Source organism: Bubalus bubalis, chromosome 16 (assembly GCF_019923935.1).
Source record: "Bubalus bubalis isolate 160015118507 breed Murrah chromosome 16, NDDB_SH_1, whole genome shotgun sequence".
Taxonomy (NCBI): Eukaryota; Metazoa; Chordata; class Mammalia; order Artiodactyla; family Bovidae; genus Bubalus; species Bubalus bubalis.
Window position 1 is genome coordinate 40,670,724 of NC_059172.1, and position 17,606 is coordinate 40,688,329.

At 38.4% G+C, this 17,606-nt stretch overlaps 2 protein-coding genes across 2 annotated transcripts in view; one reads left to right on the top strand and one right to left on the bottom strand.

The window, feature by feature from the left end:
• LOC102404175 (olfactory receptor 491-like) overlaps positions 1-17,606 on the bottom strand; it is a 160,490-nt gene that overhangs the window by 124,517 nt on the left and 18,367 nt on the right. The gene's annotated exons all lie outside the window — the stretch shown is intronic.
• On the top strand, positions 7,851-8,783 carry LOC102402883 (olfactory receptor 491-like). Its single transcript, XM_006052811.3, has one exon. The coding sequence runs from the start codon at positions 7,851-7,853 to the stop codon at positions 8,781-8,783; it is 933 nt and encodes a 310-aa protein (XP_006052873.3).

Sequence of the window (17,606 nt, forward strand, 5' to 3'; positions counted from 1 at the left end):
ACAGACGTGCGGACACAGCTGAGAGTAGAAGAGGGTGGGACAGATCGCAAGAGTAGCACTGAAACATATACACTACCAAATGTAAAACAGAAAGCTGGTGGAAAGATGTAGCATAACCCAGGGAGCTCTGCTCAGTGCTCTGTGACACGTAGAGGAGTGGAATGCATGGGGAGTGGGAGGGTCATTCAAGAGGGAGGGGACATATGTATACTTATTGCTGATTCATGCTGCTGTATGGCAGAAACACAACATTGTAAATTATTGTGCTATCCTCCAATTTTAAAAAAATTTTAAGAGAGAAAAAAAAATATTTGCACTGCAGAATTTTGGGTGTCATTCTGGATACCCAAAGCAGACTTCCCATTCGAACCCAGAGTGCAGTGTGGAGGGTCTTCACAGTCAAAGCCACTGCTAAGCTTGTGTAACTGCAGCTATGAAAAGGAAATAAGAAAGAAATGACTTGATATTCAGGTTTATGAGGCTCTTAGCCCTATTCCCCCTGGTCATTATCAAACATAACCCATTCATTGAGGGAAACTTTTGGGAAGAGTCAGAATCCCTGAGCCAAATAGGGAAGCATAAATGGGATGCCACAGAGCTCTAGAAAGACCTGTAGGTAGTTAGTGGAGAGGAAGGAAAGGGCAAGAATCAGCCGTTAGATTATGCATATAACTATGAATGACATGGTCCAGAACTAAGAAGGCATCAGATACCATGCTTCCGGACTTCTTTTGGATTTGTGAAAAATTTTCTGACATGTGTTGAAAGAAAATTTATACTTCTCATAAAAATTGTAAACAATTGAAAATCTATCCACTTTCATTTTTACTTAATGAAAATAGTTACTTAGCCCTAATGTCTGGCCAAACACCTTTAAAGATTTTGCAGATGGATATCATTTCTTTTAATCTCACAACAAAGTTGCTTTATGGGGACAATTATTCCCATTTTACAAAAAACAAAAACAAAAAAATGACAGAGAGATTTAAGTGTCATGTGGAAGTGACAACAGTTGGACACTGGGAGGATCTGAGTTTTTCATTTCCAGTCTCCATGCTCTCAGCAAAGACTGAAGCTCACACAGGGTGCACAGTGAATGCACAGTTGGCCTCCTTGAACTCTGCTTGAATCAGAAGGCAAAGAGCACACATGCTCAGCGCTTGGCTCAGTCCTCAGATGAGATTCTGTCAAAGAACTAAGACCCACCAATGGAAATACTAAATACTCTTCTATTCTAAAGCAAGAAATTTTCAAGAATTTTGAAGACATTTGCATTGATATTTGTCATTTTTGCTAAATGTTTCACGCTTTAAGAATTAAAATAATATTGTAAGCAGAATATTGTCTCTTTACAAAAATTAGAACCAATAACACTGAATAGAAAATGTTTAATGTTACATGACTCTAAAGCACAAGTTGAAAGGAAGATATAAGGAGATACATTTTGAAAAGTTATTAGAGACAGAATATGAAGCTCCATGAACACCACACTTGAGTTGAACATATATTCTATCCAGCATTTCAATTATGAAGATTATTCAGGAAATTGGGACATCAGTTCAGTTCAGTTGCTTGGTCGTGTCCGACTCTTTGCGACCCCATGAATCACAGCACGCCAAGCCTCCCTGTCCATCACCAACACCCAGAGTTTACCCAAACCCATGTCCATCAAGTCAGTGATGCCATCCAGCCATCTCATCCTCTGTCGTCCCCTTCTCCTCCTGCCCCCAATCCCTCCCAGCATCAGAGTCTTTTCCAGTGAGTCAACTCTTTGCATGAGGTAGCCAAAATATTGGAGTTTCAGCTTTATCATCAGTCCTTCCAAAGAACACCCAGGACTGATCTCCTTTAGAATGGACTGTTTGGATCTCCTTGCAGTCCAAGGGACTCTCAAGAGTCTTCTCCAACACCACAGTTCAAAAGCATCAATTCTTTGGCACTCAGCTTTCTTCATACTTGATTGATAAAACTAAGTGAATATGCAAATTACAAAATGTAATATATACATGATTACAAATATGTCAATATGTGCCTGCATGCATGCTCAGTCATGTTTGACCCTTTGCAATACCATGAACTGTTGCCTTCCATGCTCCTCTGTCAGATACCCCAGGCAAGAATACTGGAGTGGGTTGCCATTTCTTTCTCCAGGGGATCTTCCTGATTCAGGCATCAAACCTGTGTCTCCCAAATCTCCTGCATTGGCAGGTGGATTCTTTACCAATGAGCCACGTCAGAAGCCCCAAATATGTCAATACTATTAACATATGCCTCATAATTAAAATAAATCAATTTGGATTTTGATGATTGTTAAAGTTGAATAGTAGGTAAAATTCTCTTTTGTTTTTAACTATATGTGAAAAATTAAAAGAAAATGCAGGTAAAAAGAATTTGTAGATCTTTGGAATTTAACTACATTTAGCTGAAATTAATGGAAAGAAAAGTGTACATAAGTGAAGTTTTCAAATCTCGAGAGTAAATCTCAGATTAACTTATTTCATTTTATAATACTTGCTTGCAGAAACATTTTAAAATTATTTCTATACTTCTCATTCTAATAAGTATAACCTTTTAATATTTTCATTGAGTCTTTAATATGGCTCCAAAGGTTACATTGGACTGTAGTAATTTCTGTTTATTCTCTTAATAATTTATCATTAATTCTACTTTCTCAGGACTGTTTCAAAACAGAACTTTGCCTTTGTCACAACACAATGGCAAAACATGGAGACAGTACTGAGCTCTTTAGAGAAACTACAGCCAAGAAGTAAACAAAACAATGAAGATAGTTTAGCATGTTGACTTAATATTTTCATTACTGTAAATCATGGAGATACTCAATGGAGAACGTAGAATATACTTTTGAATTATGCCTTGAATAAATAGAATGTGTCATATTTTACAATATTTAGCCTCACTATTACTTTATCCAACATGTGGGATTACAATAGTTCCTATAGTTAAAAGTTAAGAACAGTTATGTGTCCAAAAACAGTGGGTGATTAAATTAAGGGCTGGAAGTGGAAGTCTTAGTCACCCACTCGTGTCTCAGACTCTTTGTGACCTCATGGACTGTAGCCCATCAGGCTCCTCTGTCCATGGGATTCTCCAGGCAAGAATACTGGAGTGGGTTGCCATTCACTTCTCCAAGGGATCTTCCCAACCCAGGGATTGAAGCTGGGTCTCCTGCACTACAGGCAGATTCTTTACTGTCTGAGCCACCAGGGGGCTAGTGACTCATTATTATGAAGCTCTCAAACACTACATGAGGAATTATAATGTAATAAACTTTTTATGGGCTTCCCTGTCTGCTCAGTGGTAAAGAACCCACCAGTCAATGTAAGAGACATGAACTTCCCAGCCTGGGAAATCCCATGGAGAGAGGAGCCCGTGGGCTACAGTCCACGGTGTCACAAAAGAGTTGAACATGACTTAGCAACTAAATAACAAAGTTTTTATATGAAATGCAAAGAAAAATAATGACATTAAACTTCCATCTGCAATGTTATAATAGTTATATTAAAATATACAAAGGAAAAAAATTCCTGGAAATAATTACTAAATTTGTTTGTTTATTGTTTTTGTTTTGTTATTTTTTTTAATTTTATTTTATTTTTAAATTTTACATAATTGTATTAGTTTTGCCAAACATCAAAATGAATCCGCCACAGGTATACATGTGTTCCCCATCCTGAACCCTCCTCCCTCCTCCCTCCCCATACCATCCCTCTGGGTCATTCCAGTGCACCAGCCCCAAGCATCTAGTATCGTGCATCGAACCTGGACTGGCGACTCGTTTCATACATGATATTTTACATGTTTCAATGCCATTCTCCCAAATCTTCCCACCCTCTCCCTCTCCCACAGAGTCCATAAGACTGTTCTATACATCAGTGTCTCTTTTGCTGTCTCGTACACAGGGTTATTGTTACCATCTTTCTAAATTCCATATATATGTGTTAGTATACTGTATTGGTGTTTTTCTTTCTGGCTTACTTCACTCTGTATAACAGGCTCCAGTTTCATCCACCTCATTAGAACTGATTCAAATGTATTCTTTTTAATGGCTGAGTAATACTCCATTGTGTATATGTACCACAGCTGGCTTATCCATTCATCTGCTGATGGACATCTAGGTTGCTTCCATGTCCTGGCTATTATAAACCGTGCTGCGATGAACATTGGGGTACACGTGTCTCTTTCCCTTCTGGTTTCCTCAGTGTGTATGCCCAGCAGTGGGATTGCTGGATCATAAGGCAGTTCTATTTCCAGTTTTTTAAGGAATCTCCACACTGTTCTCCATAGTGGCTGTACTAGTTTGCATTCCCACCAACAGTGTAAGAGGGTTCCCTTTTCTCCACACCCTCTCCAGCATTTATTACTTGTAGACTTTTGGATCGCAGCCATTCTGACTGGTGTGAAATGGTACCTCATAGTGGTTTTGATTTGCATTTCTCTGATAATGAGTGATGTTGAGCATCTTTTCATGTGTTTGTTAGCCATCTGTATGTCTTCTTTGGAGAAATGTCTATTTAGTTCTTTGGCCCATTTTTTGATTGGGTCATTTATTTTTCTGGAGTTGAGCTGTAGGAGTTGCTTTTATATTCTTGAGATTAGTTGTTTGTCAGTTGCTTCATTTGCTATTATCTTCTCCCATTCTGAAGGCTGTCTTTTCACCTTGCTAATAGTTTCCTTTGATGTGCAGAAGCTTTTAAGGTTAATTAGGTCCCATTTGTTTATTTTTGCTTTTATTTCCAATATTCTGGGAGGTGGGTCATAGAGGATCCTGCTGTGATGTATGTCAGAGAGTGTTTTGCCTATGTTCTCCTCTAGGAGTTTTATCGTTTCTGGTCTTACGTTGAGATCTTTAATCCATTTTGAGTTTATTTTTGTGTATGGTGTTAGAAAGTGTTCTAGTTTCATTCTTTTACAAGTGGTTGACCAGATTTCCCAGCACCACTTGTTAAAGAGATTGTCTTTAATCCATTGTATATTCTTGCCTCCTTTGTCAAAGATAAGGTGTCCATATGTGTGTGGATTTATCTCTGGGCTTTCTATTTTGTTCCATTGATCTATATTTCTGTCTTTGTGCCAGTACCATACTGTCTTGATAACTGTGGCTTTGTAGTAGAGCCTGAAGTCAGGTAGGTTGATTCCTCCAGTTCCATTCTTCTTTCTCAAGATCGCTTTGGCTATTCGAGGTTTTTTGTATTTCCATACAAATTGTGAAATTATTTGTTCTAGCTCTGTGAAGAATACCGTTGGTAGCTTGATAGGGATTGCATTGAATCTATAAATTGCTTTGGGTAGTATACTCATTTTCACTATATTGATTCTTCCAATCCATGAACATGGTATATTTCTCCATCTGTTAGTGTCCTCTTTGATTTCTTTCACCAGTGTTTATAGTTTTCTATATATAGGTCTTTAGTTTCTTTAGGTAGATATATTCCTAAGTATTTTATTCTTTCCGTTGCAATGGTGAATGGAACTGTTTCCTTAATTTCTCTTTCTGTTTTCTCATTATTAGTGTATAGGAATGCAAGGGATTTCTGGGTGTTGATTTTATATCCTGCAACTTTACTATAGTCATTGATTAGTTCTAGTAATTTTCTGGTGGAGTCTTTTTAGGGTTTTCTATGCAGAGGATCATGTCATCTGCAAATAGTGAGAGCTTTACTTCTTCTTTTCCAATTTGGATTCCTTGTATTTCTTTTTCTGCTCTGATTGCTGTGGCCAAAACTTCCAAAACTATGTTGAATAGTAATGGTGAAAGTGGGCACCCTTGTCTTGTTCCTGACTTTAGAGGAAATGCTTTCAATTTTTCACCATTGAGGATAATGTTTGCTGTGGGTTTGTCATATATAGCTTTGATTATGTTGAGGTATGTTCCTTCTATTCCTGCTTTCTGGAGAGTTTTGATCATAAATGGATGTTGAATTTTGTCAAAGGCTTTCTCTGCATCTATTGAGATAATCATATGGTTTTTATTTTTCAATTTGTTAATGTGGTATATTACATTGATTGATTTGCGGATATTGAAGAATCCTTGCATCCCTGGGATAAAGCCCACTTGGTCATGGTGTATGATCTTTTTAATGTGTTGTTGGATTCTGATTGCTAGAATTTTGTTAAGGATTTTTGCATCTATGTTCATCAGTGATATTGGCCTATAGTTTTCTTTTATGTTATAATAGTTATATTTATATTAATAAATAATTAAATTAATTGTTAAATTTAAATTTAATTAAATATAAATTAAAAATTATTAAATTAATAAAAATAAATAAATATAATAGTTATAGTTATATTAAAATATACAAAGGAAAAAAATTCCTGGAAATAATTACTAAATTTGTAATAGTTAACTTGTGTGATAGTAGCCAGATTTGAGAGGAATTTTTTTTTTAATTTCCAAGTGTTTTTCCCCAATATAATTATTCAATTTTCATTTAGAAGCAACATAAGCAATTATTTTATTTATGCCACACTAACAGACTTTCTCGGAGAAGGCAATGGCACCCCACTCCAGTACTCTTGCCTGGAAGATCCCATGGACGGAGGAGCCTGGTGGGCTGCAGTCCATGGGGTCTCTAAGAGTTGGATACGAATGAGCAACTTCACTTTCACTTTTCACTTTCATGCATCGGAGAAAGAAATGGCAACCCACTCCAGAATTCTTGCCTGGAGAATCCCAGGGACCGGGGAGCCTGGTGGGTTGATGTCTATGGGGTCACACAGAGTTGGACACGACTGAAGCAACTTAGCAGTAGCAGCAGCAGCAACAGACTTTCTATACACTAATACATATTTAATCTCTTTCTTTTCTACAGGACTTGGTTTCTCTCAACAGGGAACCTAAATTTTATTCATCTCTGGTTCCCCACAGTATAATCATTACATTGTATAAATCATGCATGAATTCATTTAACAAGTTTCTCTTCAGCACATTTTGCTCTCAAGCACTACTCATTTGTGACACAGGGATAAAACACATTATTGTTAAGGAGAATCTGCATTAACTGGGGGTAGTGAAATGTAAATACACAAACAACAACAACAAAAAAACCCATAACTCTATTATAAATAATGTCAATATAGACATCTTCAAAGTGTGATATCAACACAAAGGAAAGTTTTCTGATTAATTCTTAGAAAGCAGAGGCAGATTTGGAGATAAATCAATCTCAAGGATGAGCGGAAGCCACCCAGGGTACGAAGGTGGGAGGTTTGAGGCCATCCAAGTGGGAGAACAAGGATTAAAGGCCAGAGAAGGTAGAGTTCACTGAGGGGACTCTAAAGAGTTCAGGAAGGTTGGATTGGTGCAAGTGTTGGATGGAATTATCCAGAGAAAGCCAAGAGTCATATGCAGAGGATACATCAGAAAGTGTACACTTTCCTCTGCTAGAGAGGTTACGTTTCCTCCTAAAGCCTGAAAAAATCATGACATTCTTAGAAGAATCCCTTTGGCAAAACTTGCTCTTAATTTCAGGAAGAGATTCCTTTGGCAAATACATTGTGAATTATAAGAACACAAGGATGAAGACAAGGAGGTAAACAGATCAATGTAAAGGGAAAATGAACAGGATTTCAGCTGAAGTAGGCACACTAGCAGTGGAAGTATAAAAATGAATAAAGTGGGGAGCTAAATTGTAGATTTAGAAATAATCAAAAAATCATCTACAGCACCGTATTTACAGACTAGGAAGAGGAAATAATCAGTGTGAGTGGCTCTGAGGAATAACCAAAGAAATTTAGGAAGAGCCAAAGAAAACTGGAAATGTGTAGAATGAATGCATTAAACAAATGAATATTCACATTTCCCTCAACAGGAACAATTCCCAGAGGACATGGAGGCTGGAAACCACACCAGTGTGACAGAGTTCATCCTTTTGGGGTTAACGGAGGATCCTACACTTTGCATTCTCTTCTTTGTGGTATTTCTAGGCATTTATGTTGTCACCTTAATAGGCAATATCAGCATAATCACTTTAATAAGAAGTTTTTCCCATCTTCACACCCCCATGTACCTCTTCCTCAGTCATTTGGCTTTTGTAGACATTGGGTATTCCACATCAGTCACACCTATAATGCTTATAGGATTCCTCAGACATAGACTGGCCCTCCTTGTTTCTGGCTGTGAAGCCCAGCTCTGTTCTGTCGTCATGTTTGGGACAGCTGAGTGCTTCCTGCTGGCTGCCATGGCCTATGACCGGTACGTGGCCATCTGCTTGCCCCTGCTCTACTCCACACACATGTCCCCTAGAGTCTGTGTTCTCTTGGTTGGGGTATCATACCTGGGTGGGTGTGTCAATGCTTGCACATTTGGTAGTTGCTTACTGACTCTGTCTTTCTGTGGGCCAACACAGGTAGACCACTTTTTCTGTGATTTCTCTCCTCTGTTGAAACTTTCCTGCTCAGAGGTCTCCACTACTGAAATTATCCCTTCCATCTCTTCTGGCTCCATCATTGTGGTCACAGTGTCTGTCATAGCTCTCTCTTACATCTGCATCCTCAACACCATCCTGAAGATGCGCTCCACTGAAGGGAGACACAAGGCCTTCTCCACCTGCACCTCTCACCTCACCGCAGTCACTCTCTACTATGGAACGATTACCTTCGTTTATGTGATGCCCAAATCCAGCTACTCAACTGAGCAGAACAGAGTAGTGTCTGTGTTCTACACAGTGGTGATCCCCATGTTGAACCCCCTCATCTACAGTCTGAGGAACAGAGATGTAAAGGAGGCCCTGAGAAAGGCAATGTTCAGAATATATTCTTAGGATCCATTCTTAACATTTCAGGTGATCTAGAAATTTATGTTTGGCAGCATCACACCAATTGCTTAAATTGAAATCATAATACTTTTAAAATTTTATTGAAGTATAGTTGATTTACACTGTTATGGTGATTTCTGATGTACAGCAGAGTGACTTATGTATACATATATATTCTTTTCCATATTCTTTTTCTTTTATGGCTATCACAGGATATTATATATATTAATAGTTCCTGTGCTATACAGTAGGACCTTGTTGTTTACGCTTTCTATATATACTAGTTTCAATCTGCTAATCCCAAATTCCTAATCCTTCCCTCCTCTGCTCCCTTTCCCCTTTGGAAACCACAAATCTGTCCTCGATGTCTGAGAGTCTGTTTCTGCTTCACAGATATATTCATTTGTGCCATATTTTAGATTTCACATACAATTGATATTCAGTTCAGTTCAGTTCATGCACTCAGTTGTATCCAACTCTTTGTGATCCCATGGACTGCAGCACGCCAGGCCTCCCTGTCCATCACCAACTCCCAGTGTTTACCCAAACCCATGTCCATTGAGTCGGTGATGCCATCCACCCATCTCATCCTCTGTCATCCCCTTCTCCTCCTGCCCCCAATCTTTCCCAGCATCAGGGTCTTTTCAAATGAGTCAGCTCTTCACATGAGGTGGCCAAAGTATTGGAGTTTCAGCTTCAACATCAGTCCTTCCAATGAACACTCAGGACTAATCTCCTTTAGGATAGACTGGTTGGATCTCCTTGCAGTCCAAGGGACTCTCAAGAGTCTTCTCCAACACCACAGTTCAAAAGCATCAATTCTTTGGTGCTCAGCTTTCTTTACAAGTCCAACCCTCACATCCATACATGACTACTGGAAAAACCACAGCCTTGACTAGACGGACCTCTGTTGACAATGTAATGTCTCTGCTTTTTAATATGCTGTCTAGATTGGTTATAACTTCCTTCCAAGGAGTAAGCATCTTTTAATTGGTATTATTTGGTGTATGTATGTGGGGGGGGGGGGTGTGTGTGTGTGTATATATACACACACACACACCACATTTTAATCTATTAATGCGTCAATGGGCATTTAGGGTTTTTCCATGCCTTGGCTATTATAAATAGTGCTGCTATGAACATAGGGATGCATTATATTTTTTAATTATAGCTTTGTCTGGATATATGACCAGGTGCGGGATTGCTGGATCATATGCCAACTCTATTTTTAGTTTTCTGAGGAACCTCCATACTGTTTTCCACAATAGCTGTACTGAAAATATATTACTTCTAACTCTCAATTTTATACACTTGTAAACCAGCTGGGAGACACTTTAAATCAGTAAAAATGATATTAATAATTATCACTATTATGTATTAACACCTGTGGATTTCTAGGATTTTTTCTTTCATTTATTTAGCAAACAAAATTTGTACTTAACAACGTGCCAAACCCTATTCTAAGCACATTGGGATGTTGACTGGCTGACTCTCATAGAAATCCTTTGGGAACTCAGTTGGTTCAGTCATGTCCAACTCTTTGTAATCCCATGGACTGTAGCACACCAGGCTCCTCTGTCCATGAGATTTTCCAGGCAAGAATACTGGAGTGGGTTGCCATGCCCTTCTTCAGGGGATCTTCCAGACCCAGGATTTGAACCAACATCTCCTGCATACTGACAGAGCCACCAGGGAAGCCCCCAAAACCCTGTGAAATAGTACTATTGTTTTTATTTTACAAATGAATCATCTGTGGCACAGAGACATCATGTAGATAACTCAAAATCATGCAGCTAGGAAGTTGTGGGACCACTGTTTGAATCTAGAAAGCCTAGATCCAAAACCACTATGCTTCTCCATTTAATTTTTCACAGTAATCCCATGTTCCTGGTGTCATAAATTTACCTCAATTTACAGATGAATATATCGAGTGCTAGAGAGTACCAAGAGTTTGTCTGGAGAGATGTGAACTCAATTCTTCTAGATTTAACAGCATCAAGTCCTTGGATCTAAACTCTGAGCCACAATCAGTCCAATGACCTCAGCACTGTCACTGATCTTAAGGATCTGAGCAGGATCAGCAATACTAAATTGTTCCTTTATTAAGTCTTCTGAACAAACTCTACCCCGAGAAGATCTAGGTTGTGAAGACTCAAAAAAAAAAAGGAAATGAATGTGAAAACTGGATTGATTTCTATCTATCTATAGAAAATAAGGTCTGGACACCACAATCACATGATTTGACTGGAAGTCTACTCATATTTAAACACGCTAATAACAAATACTCCCAACTGGTACAATGTAGTCTTCCTTATCTGTAGGAATTTTAAAGAGCATCTTTTAATTCTAAGCATTGCAATTAATATGTTAACAAGAGCTATAGTTCCACAATCTAGATTTATTAAGAGATTAGAATCTATTTTAAAAGCTAGAAATGTTGTCTAAGATTGTACTAAAGTGTATTTCTTATATAATAAGCCACCCATATTAACATCACTACTGGAAAGGGTGAGGAGAGATTTTTCTGGAGTATAGGAATTCCTATCAGAACAAATACTGAGGCAACGCTTTAAAGCACCTGGAAGCAACACTTTGATCATAAAAGTCCTTGTCTCAGCAAAATGGAGCAAGAGAAGTGAGGCATGGAAAACATAATTTAAAAACTAATAAAATGGAAAATATTTATAATGTAACACTATAAAATGTATGTTATCCATAATATCATAAATTTTAAGTGGAAAAATATATAACAAATACTAAAAGGTAACAAAGATCATTTAAAACACATAAAATTATTAAATAATGGTTAATGGGATCCATTATTCTCCACTCACAGCACATTTTACAAAAATGTGTAGTGAGTTTGCCTTCCATACCAACCAGTTGAAAAATAATATGTAGCTTAAATATCTAGATATGAACCTGAAGCTCTATTCTTTCATTCAGTTGTGACATGACTGTCTGGAGGTACTGTCAGAGTTCACAGATTTAAGGCTCAGTTCCACAACTCTGCCCTCCCTCCAGACACCAGCTGTAAGCAACAGGTCTCCAGGGTCTCCCACTTCTGACCAACTTGGCTACAAAGCCAGGGAGTCCCACAGCACTCTTCCAGGTTTGATCATTTGCTGGGATGGGTTCACAAAACTCATGAAAACATTTGCTTGCATTTTCCAGCTTATCATAAAAGATATTATAAAGGACAAATTGACAGTCAGATAGAGAGATATAATGCACCAGATCTGAAAGGGTTTCAGGGTAGGAGCTTCCATCACCAGAAAGTTGGAGTGTACAACCCTTCTGGCATGTGGATCTGTTCAACTTGGAAGCACAACACAGTTTAGTATTTCCGTGGAGGCTATGTAATCAGTCTTCATCCTCTTCATCCTCCCTGCAGAATAGGGTGTGGACATAAAGTTCCAAGCTTCTCATCATGGTTTGGTCTCTTTGATGACCAGCCCTCATCCAGAAGCTATACAGAATCCCACCAAGGGTCTCCTCATTCAAACAAATGATACACACCAGAAGTTCCAAGGGTTTGAAGCCCTGTGTCAGGAACCAGGGTTAAAGAACAAATATTTGAACAAAAGATGCATCCAGCACCCCTGTCTTTAAGGAACTTACAAGAGTTTTAGAGCCCTGTGTTAGGAACTGGGGATAGAGACCAAAGATTTATTTCTATTATGTCACATTCCACACCCTTGTATGTGGCTATGGACCCCTCACAGAAATGATCATGAAAGAATGAAGTTAGAATTTCACTGCGTCATTGATAATTATTCAGTCCATCACCATAATATGTGAAAAGGTCCTCCAGGGCAAGACTATTCAGGTTTACAAGCTTCCATTTGATCTTGTCACATTCTAAACACAGGAGTGGTCTCAGCAATATATGGCTTCACATTTTCACCTTTAATCGATATCATCTCTTGCCCTGAGTGTCTTTTGAGGTGTAAATGTAATATTGGATTTATTATAAACACCATTTCTAATTGTCCTGTAAAAATCCCAAATGCATCCTGACTCCCGTGACTTTTTGGAACTTAGTTATGTAAACTCTAAAAGTCCTGAATATAGAACCAGTTTCCCTCTGGACATTTTGGACCCATATCTCAGAGTGTTCATGCTGCTGCTGCTGCTAAGTCACTTCAGTCATGTCCGACTCTGTGCAACCCCATAGACGGCAGCCTACCAGGCTCCCCCGTCCCTAGGATTCTCCAGGCAAGAACACTGGAGTGGGTTGCCATTTCCTTCTCCAATGCATGAAAGTGAAAAGGGAAAGTGAAGTCGCTCAGTCGTGTCCGACTCTTAGCGATCCCATGGACTGCAGCCTACCAGGCTCCTCCGTCCATGGGATTTTCCAGGCAAGAGTACTGGAGTGGGGTGCCATTGCCTTCTCTGCAGAGTGTTCATAGGTCTTTGTATTTCACATCAGATATCATCTGAGCTTTGCTAAATGGGAATTACTATGAAAAAAAATAATTTCCTGATCAGTTAAAAATTTACATATATCTCTTGGCATCTTTAGGAGAAATGCTGGGGAAAGTGAAGGAGGGACCTCAAACATTGATAATTTCCTGACATTGTGACCTCAGTCTACAAAAGGAGCATTTGATCAAGGTCTTTAGGTTATTTTATGTGTAGATGTGAGATAGGCATGCATCCACACTTGCTGAGCCCTTATTATATTCTAAGAACTGAGTAAGCATTGAAGATATGTTGATAAATTGAACAGAGATATAATGTGTAATGGCACAGAATTCTCATGCAGTTTATATTTTGAAGGGAGAGACTCTAGAGTATAAATAAACCATATAAATATAGAACATATAAGTGGTTGGAAGAAACAAGTAAATTGGGATGGTATATTTATAAAGGGTAACTGTAATGGTGTGAGTGATTTCCTAGAGAGTATGACAAAGAAGGCCACTTGTAGGTGGTAGTTGAGTAGAATGCTGAAATATAAGAAAGACCCACTGATATAGAGACTGGAGGAAAAACTGCTAGACAGAAAACAGCTAGTACAAAGATTCTGACAATCTCAAGCAATAGAGAGGCCATGGTAAACCAGGAGGAAAGAGATACACAGAAACAGTTCATGGAGAGCTTCATCAACCATGGCAAAGTGTTTGAGTTTTGTTGTAAAAGGAACAGGAAGCCAATAATTTTTTTAAAAAGAAACTACTAACCTAATGTGAATATATTATTAAAGTTTACTCTGGTTGTTTTCAAAAGTTGATTGTAGGGAAGTGGAAGTAGAGGACCAATAAGGTTATCTTCTGAGATCATCTTCTGAGGTCATCATCTGAGATGATGATGCATTAGGCCAGGGGGGTTGCAGTGTACTTAGAGAGAAATTCACCTGTTCAAGATCCAGTTTATGTAAAGGACCAAAAAGGAATTGCTGATGAATTAGTGTGGAAGTTTAAAAATAAAAAGAGTTGAAGATATCTCTGAAATTTGGAGGCTTAGGGAATTACATTAGCTGAAGAAAAGTAATGTACTATAGTTGTGTAACAAGTCACTCAAAATCATATTATTATAGGCATTATTTTGTGAGGCAGAAATTCTGGTTGCATTTGTCTCATTTCTTCAATAGTGACTCCTGTGTGTATGTGGTCACTTGCTCATTTATGTCCAACTCTTTGCGACCCCTGGAAAAGGAAGAGTGATTCAGAGGATAGAATTAAAAGCCCAAAAGGAAGAGCTAAGAGCCACAGAGACTTATTACAGGGAGTAGGATTGGACTCTGATCAGAAAAATAGCAACATGTGTCTTGTGGATTTTAAAATTTCTATGGGCTGGTGTTTCTATGTGACTCCTGTATTCCATCTTTATGAACAGAAGTATTTACTGCAGATTTTCTACCCTGTATCAGTAGAGTCTTATAGATAGGTGGCACAGTGGTGAAGAACCTACCTACCAATGGAGACATAATAGATGCAGGTTCGATCCCTAGGTCGGGAAGATCCCCTGGAGGAGGGCATGACAACCCAGTCCAGTATTCTTGCCTGGAGAATCCCATGGACAGAGGAGCCTGGCAGGCTACAGTCCATAGGGTCACACAGAGTCAGACACTACCCACTGAAGCAACTTAGCATGCATACAAAAGGAAGAAACATCAATTTAAAAAATTAATTTAAAAAAAAGGAAGAAACAAGTCAAAGGTCTATCAACTTAAGAGTAGATAAACAAAAAGTGGTCTTATGCAACGGGACATTTTTCAGCCATTAAAAGTGTTGAAGTACTGATGCATCCTACAACATAAATAAACCTTTAAAACATTATGCTAAGTGAAAGAAGCCAGTCACAAAAGACCACATATTATAGGATTCTACTCACATGACATGTTCATAATAAGGAAATCTATAGAGACAGAAATAGATTGTGGTTGCCTATGGCCAGGGGCATCTGAGATGATATTAAAAGATACAGGATTTCTATAGAAGGTGATGAAGGTGTTCTAAAATAGGCCATGATGATGGCTGCATATATCTGTGAATATTTAAAAATCATTGACTTGTACACTTTAAATGGGTGACTAGCATGGAATGTGAATTATATGTCAATACAGCTATTAAAAACAATTTTGTGGGCTTTCTGTGTATCAGATTTAAATTGATTCCATTACACAAAATCCATACCCATAAATCTCTTTCAAATAACTCTTCCTCTGGTATTTTGTGAGAAAATCCCCTTGAGATTTTTTAAACTGCTTAAAAAAAAAAAGTCTATGAAACATGCCATTAAGATTCTTAGAATGACTTTCGTATAGCTGAAAGAGTCAGTGAGGTCTTAGATCTTTCTGAAGTCTTAACAAAGGCTCTTACAGCTCAAACCAGATCTGATCTTTGATCTAAAGCCATTTCTTACCTTGAGAATATTTTTCTGGAAGATAATGGGAGTAAGAAATAGCCTTATTTTCAAACTCAGCAAGATATGGCTCCCTTTTATGTTTTTTAATTTTTTCAAAAGAACCAAAAAATCCTTCTGTAGTTCACAACACTCTTACATTTTAGCACAGGCAACTATAAGACACTAGATAGAATTTTTTACATTCTTCCTAGAAATCTTCTCAGTCAAATTCCAGAGTATATAAGGCATCCTTTATATTTTCCATTTAAGCTCAAGTGACTATACTGACAAATACTCCACCACTACCTGTCAAGTGTCTTTTCTTTAATTCTTAAAATATTTTCCTCACTATTTTTCAAACCCACGCTATCTATAAGAACCTTCCAGATGTCAATAAAAGTCTCCCCAAGGCTCTTTCCACTTCTACCCTTAGTTCAGTCCCAAAGCTAATGACACAATTTTGGTTTCTGTTACAACAAAATCTTTCAGGTGAAATTTTACATAGACTTGGACTGCATTTACTATTTTCCCATTAAAAAAATGAAACATAATCTTTATCTATTCAATATATTTTAAGAATGAGTTAGATTTAAGTGATGATACTTGCATAGATTTTATTATCTAGGCAACTTGGTTAGTGAATTATGTGGCAGGAGGTCATAGTGAGAAGAGACAGTAAAATTGCCTTCAAAATGATTATTAAACTGGTTGATTCAGGTCAGTCTTCAGAGGTGCTGAGGAAATAGCCAAGAAACACATGAAAAGATGTTCAACATCACTAATTATTAGAGAAATGCAAATCAAAGCTATAAGATATCACCTCATACCAGGCAAAATGGCTACCATCAAAAAATCCACAAACAATAAATGCTGGAGAGGGTGTGGGGAGAAGGGAACCCTCCTACACTGTTGGTGGAAATATAAATTGGTATAGCCACTATGGAGAATAGTACAGAGGTTCCTTAAAAAACTAAAAATAGAGCTACCATATGACCCTACAATCCCACTCCTGGGCACATATCCAGAGAAAAACATGTTCCTAAAGGATACATGTATCCCAATGTTCATCGTAGCACTGTTTACAATAGCCAATACATGGAGCAACATAAATGTTCATTGACAGAAGAATAGATAAAGAAGATGTGGTACATATAGACAATGGAATATTAGTCAGTTCAGTTCAGTTCAGTCGCTCAGTCGTTTTGGCAACCCCATGAATCGCAGCACGCCAGGCCTCCCTGTCCATCACCAACCCCTGGAGTTCACTCAGACTCAAGTCCATCGAGTTAGTGATGCCATCCAGCCATCTCATCCTCTGTCGTCCCCTTCTCCTCCTGCCCCCAATCCCTCCCAGAATCAGAGTCTTTTCCAATGAGTCAACTCTTCGCATGAGGTAGCCAAAGTACTGGAGTTTCAGCTTTAGCATCATTCCTTCCAAAGAAATCCCAGGCCTGATCTCCTTGAGGTCCAAGGGACTCTCAAGGGTCTTCTCCAACACCACAGTTCAAAAGCATAAATTCTTCAGCGCTCAGCCTTCTTCACAGTCCAACTCTCACATCCATACATGACCATAGCCTTGACTAGACGGACCTTTGTTGGCAAAGTAATGTCTCTGCTTTTCAATATGCTATCTAGGTTGGTCATACTTTCCTTCCAAGGAGTAAGCGTCTTTCAATTTCATGGCTGCAGTCACCATCTGCAGTGATTTTGGAGCCCAGAAAAAGAAAGTTTCCACTGTTTCCCCATCTATTTCCCATGAAGTGATGGGACCAGATGCCATGATCTTCGTTTTCTGAATGTTGAGCTTTAGGCCAACTTTTCCACTCTTCACTTTCACTTTCATCAAGAGGCTTTTTAGTTCCTCTTCACTTTCTGCCATAAGGGTGGTGTCATCTGCATATCTGAGGTTATTGTTATTTCTCCCGGAAATCTTGATTCCAGCTTGTGCTTCTTCCAGCCCAGCATTTCTCATGATGT